At 45.4% G+C, this 4,675-nt stretch overlaps 1 protein-coding gene across 1 annotated transcript; it reads right to left on the bottom strand.

Annotated features, from left to right (window-relative positions):
* Positions 1 to 821: 821 nt before the first annotated feature.
* Positions 822 to 3,406, bottom strand: LOC104429694 (L-type lectin-domain containing receptor kinase IV.1). Its single transcript, XM_010042531.3, is given in 2 exon segments — positions 822 to 1,803; positions 1,806 to 3,406. Coding segments are annotated over 2 exon segments (2,001 nt in total). The 5' UTR covers positions 3,028 to 3,406; the 3' UTR covers positions 822 to 1,024.
* Positions 3,407 to 4,675: the final 1,269 nt, after the last annotated feature.

Here is a 4,675-nt window from a genome sequence, read left to right as displayed (position 1 = left end):
CGTTGTCCTAACTTGATGCTATTTTATAATCACTTTTGTAAATAATCTATTTTGTGTAGATTAAAATTATTTAGAGTAATTTCATGCATATTTAAATTCTCATTTCGCTTATGAGGATCCTGTCCCAGGGCGTGATAGCAAGGGCATGAAATATTATTTGCTTGACTTGTATCGGAACTTTCTTTTCCGCATTATTTTCAAGTTCTTTCAATTTCTTGGATGTTTATTTGCCACACCTCTTTTTAATAATTTGAGTGTAAATTTCTTTTCTAAATTGTGTTAGGATTAGTGTAGACATTAAAAAAAAAGAAAAACCTACAAAAACATTTGCATGGACACTTAGTGGTTTCATAAATATTATAATTGATAATCAAGATTGTGTGGCCATTTAGATAAATAACCTTTTAAATTAGTGGTACCGCAAGAGCGCTGATAGAAACATTGGCATAAACAAGTCCCCATTCCTAAAAATTTCTAATTGCGTAGGAATCGAGACAACACTTTCGCGTCTTGATTGGTTTCTAGTCGACCTCAATAGGCTAGTGGCAACTCCTAGAAATACATAAGTTATTAAGAACTAAAAAAAAAATATCAAACGTCGCGTGAGGTATGGGCTTGGGAGAGCCCGCGCCTAATCTAGGGCTATTAATCCACCTCTTTAGGCAAATACCTCTAAACATTTTTTCTTTTCCCTTGGACGGAAAAAGAGAGGTCACTTTTCTATGGCTCAAATTGGTTTCTAATTTGGTTCCATCCCCTGTATTTGGGGAAACACCCGTATGCCGATGGCTGGCTGCTGCGCCGGTAGCTAATTTGAGCCATAGAAAAAATAAGAGCGTGTATTTTATTGATACTTAGACGGACTAGGGCCAGAATGACCCATGGAGCCTACGAATTCTAGATCTGAACATGATCTTATCTTACAACTAATCTATTTCTACAAGAGAAGAAAGATGCTACTGGACATACGGATGTTTCCCCAAATACAGGGGATGGAACCAAATTAGAAACCAAACCATGAGGCTCATCGTCCACCCGAGAGATGGGATTCTGCGACAGAAGACAAGTGCGTAGATGCCTTGGACATGGAGGACGGATAAGACATGGCCAAATGGTCAAAACCTTCGCGATGAGCGAACATTAACCCGCCTGAGGAAAGGCCCATGGACAACAGATCGGGCATCGGAAGATCACCCTCCAAGTACTGCAAAAGTTGACGCATGCTCGGCCTCATCAACGGGTCAGAGTGGGAACAGATCAACCCGAGTTTCAGCACCAACTCCATCTCTTCTTCCACAAATTCCGCCCCCAACCTCGGATCTCTAGCTTCGAGAATTGCACCTCTGTCCCAGCAAGAAAATACCCAGTCCACTAATATCACCTCCTCCGGGTCCCGAAGCTCTATCGGCCTTCTCCCGCAGGCTACCTCGAGCAAAAACGCTCCAAACGCATACACGTCGGTGTTCCTAGTGGCCTTGCCTGTTTCTGTGTGCTCAGGGGCGAGATAACCGAGCGTTCCTACCACGTGAGTCGTTTGAGGGTCGGTTCCATGGTCGTATAGTCTTGCAAGACCGAAATCTCCAATTCTTCCATTTAATTCAGCATCTAGCAAGATGTTACTCGCCTTTATATCCCTGTGGATCACCACTTGCTCCCACCCTTCGTGCAGATAAAGCAGCCCAGATGCCACTCCTTTGATCACCCTGAATCTTTGCCTCCAATTGAGGGTCACCTTTGGTTGGTTATGGAGGTATTTGTCGAGGCTCCCATTGGGCATGTAGTCGTAAACCAAGAGCAACTCCCTTTCCGACGGCAGTAACCGAGGAGCGAAACTATGTTGCGGTGACGGAGCCGGCCAATGCTGACGATCTCTGCTATGAACTCTCTCATGCCTTGTCTCGACTCGTGTGAGACCCTCTTCACCGCAATCTCTATCTTTGATGCGGGTAAGATTCCTCTATAGACCCGACCAAACCCTCCTGTCCCTAATAGCTCTTGCTCCCGGAATCCTTTTGTCGCAATATAAAGGTCTTTGAACTTGAACCGGTGCGGGCCATAGTCCCTCTCCCACTCTTCAAGGACCTCAGCGAATCTCCTTTTCCTTCTTATCACGTAAACCACGCTCAGGATCAGCATCGATACAACGAAAAGAACCATCAGCGGGAGCCCTATAGTCAGTACTTTCGACGTCTCCTTCTTACCGATCCGAGGAAGCTTAGGAAGTTGGGACAGGGCAAGTGCTTGAACCTCTCCATTTACCCTGAAGCTCCAACCCAGAATATAGTGAGAAGTTGGGAACGAACCGATCGATGATGAGAAGCCGACATACATGCTCTGGTTGATGATTGACGAGAGATCCTGCCTAAGAGACAAAAGGGGAGTCTGCGGTTTTTGCACATTGATTGGAGCCAATGTGACATTGATCCGCTTTACAGTTCCATCGTAGTCCACCCAAACTTGCATTTCTTTACCACTGATTAGAGTCAAGTTCTTGAACTCACCACCATCTGCATAATACCCCGCCTGAGTTGAGTATGCTGATGTCAACCCATTCAAGTCGATTCCGACATGATTATCATTGATGTCTTTAAACTCTGGGTTCTGGTTCGTGTCGAGTTCCACCCCAAACACATGATTGGTGGAGTTGCCGTTGTCAGTTTCGTTGAACATGCCAAGGTATTGGCTCGCCAAGGACCCAGGGAAGCCTCTCTGGGGCGCGATCACAAAGACGATCCCATGGCCGCTTAGAGTGGCATACTGAGGTTGAATTGCGAAGACGAAAGCGGTGGAGAAGGAGTAGACGGAGCCATTTGGCGAGTTCTTGAACTGGACAGGGTCGGGATGGAAGGCGTGGCCCTTCTGCTGTTTGGTGGCATTGGTCAGCTTCAGGAGGCCATTGGAGGTGACCGCGGCGATCCCATCAAGGCTCAGATTGGCCGATCGGAAACCATTGTAAACAAAATTGGTCTCTTGAGCGTAAGCAAAAACTGGTAGCAGAGAGAGCACGGCCAGAATCTTGAAGAACATGGCTCAAACTCAAAGTCTGCTTAGCAATTAGCTGAAGAACGATGCAGCTACAAGGGCTATAAAAATCCAGAAGAATCTTTATCTAACAACGTCAAACGAATGGTGCAGATTTCAAAAATTTCTGCTCCACATGAGTCCTACGATTGATGAATGACTTGGACTTAGACGAATCCAATAGAGCCCTGTTCATGAGGCAAAGAGGACTAGGACGAATCCAATAGAGCCCTGTTCATGAGGCAAAGAGGACTAGGACGAATCCAATAGAGCCCTGTTCATGAGGCAAAGAGGACTTCAAGGTGAGAGAGAGAACTTCGATTTCATATTGCATTTGCGGTCGCGATGACTCTGAATAAACAAATCGGACGGATGCTACTGAGTAGTTCGCAATCTGATTGCTATGGACGTTGCAAGAAGTCGTGGCCTCCGAAACAGATGACGACTTTTTGTCGGGGAGAGAGATTGGAAGGTGGGTGTGATGGAATCGAAAGCCAGGTAATTTTCTTCCCATAATAAAACAAACATGTGACAATACTACTTGTAAGACAAGGGGTCCGTCGGAAAATTTGAGGGAGGACCAACCCATGGTGGAAGGATGAAAGAACGACGAAAGTCCACATTGTCGATTTCTAGACTGGTCTACCATATGGTCCGTGAGGAACACGAAGTTCTGTCCAAATGGCTGGCGGTCGGTGGCGGCAGCTAGTGGGCTGTTGTGGCATCTGAAATTTTGTGACGACCCTTAGATATGTGACGGCCCATGACTAAGTGACGGAAGTATCGTCGGACTATGTATCGGTATCATTACGGACACCGTTTTATTTTCGTCGTTGGACCGATGCGTTACGTTTAGTAATGGTCCGATCGTGATACAAATTATAGTCTTGTCGGAGATCTTTCCTAAATTCAAGCGAGACCGAGACTTATTCCGAGTAATGTGTCGATGAGATGTCTTCCATACTAACTCTAGCTGTTCGATCCTTTAGACCACTATACTTTCAATCCCGAAAATCTACTGCCACGATTCCTATTTTGATGGCCAGCAAGCGCATACCTTGCGCCAAATCACAGCCCACGTTCATGTCGGAATGAAGAGCTACGAGAATTTCAATGAAATTTCCAATCAGCCCATGCATGAGGCGTGCATGGTATTCCACGCACAAGCTGCCACCAAATCCCATCTAACCGATTATGGTAGTCCACTAACGAAGACACATTTAGGTGATAGTCAACTGAAGGAAAATGTTTGACCCATCAGCCACGTGACTCCATTTCCGGTGGCCAGCGAAGGAGGAGCTCGGAACAGCTACTTCGTTCGTGTCTACAAGTGGCCAAAGAAAATTGCCACGTCTCCTCCACCTGTCCATTGCAGCTTCAGCCACCTAAAATCCTGCATCCAGTAATTAGATTAATTAAAGAATTGAAAGAGCAAAGTGCTCGTGTGATTGAGAGAGAGGAGAGAGAGGAACTGAGTGAAATAGCTAGTACGAGTACCTAGAGGGGGTGAATAGGTATATAAAAAAATTTCTCGAAGCTTGCACGATATTTAAACAATTAAAGAATTTGCAACAGTTAAAAATTCAATCGCAAGACTGAGTAAGGGAAAGAGAGAATTGAACACTCAGTTTATAGTGGTTCGGCTTGATTCAAG

The sequence above is a fragment of the Eucalyptus grandis genome, chromosome 5 (assembly GCF_016545825.1).
Source record: "Eucalyptus grandis isolate ANBG69807.140 chromosome 5, ASM1654582v1, whole genome shotgun sequence".
Taxonomy (NCBI): Eukaryota; Viridiplantae; Streptophyta; class Magnoliopsida; order Myrtales; family Myrtaceae; genus Eucalyptus; species Eucalyptus grandis.
The sequence above is the reverse complement of the archived record's forward strand: the minus strand, read 5'-3'. Positions and strand labels throughout refer to the sequence as shown.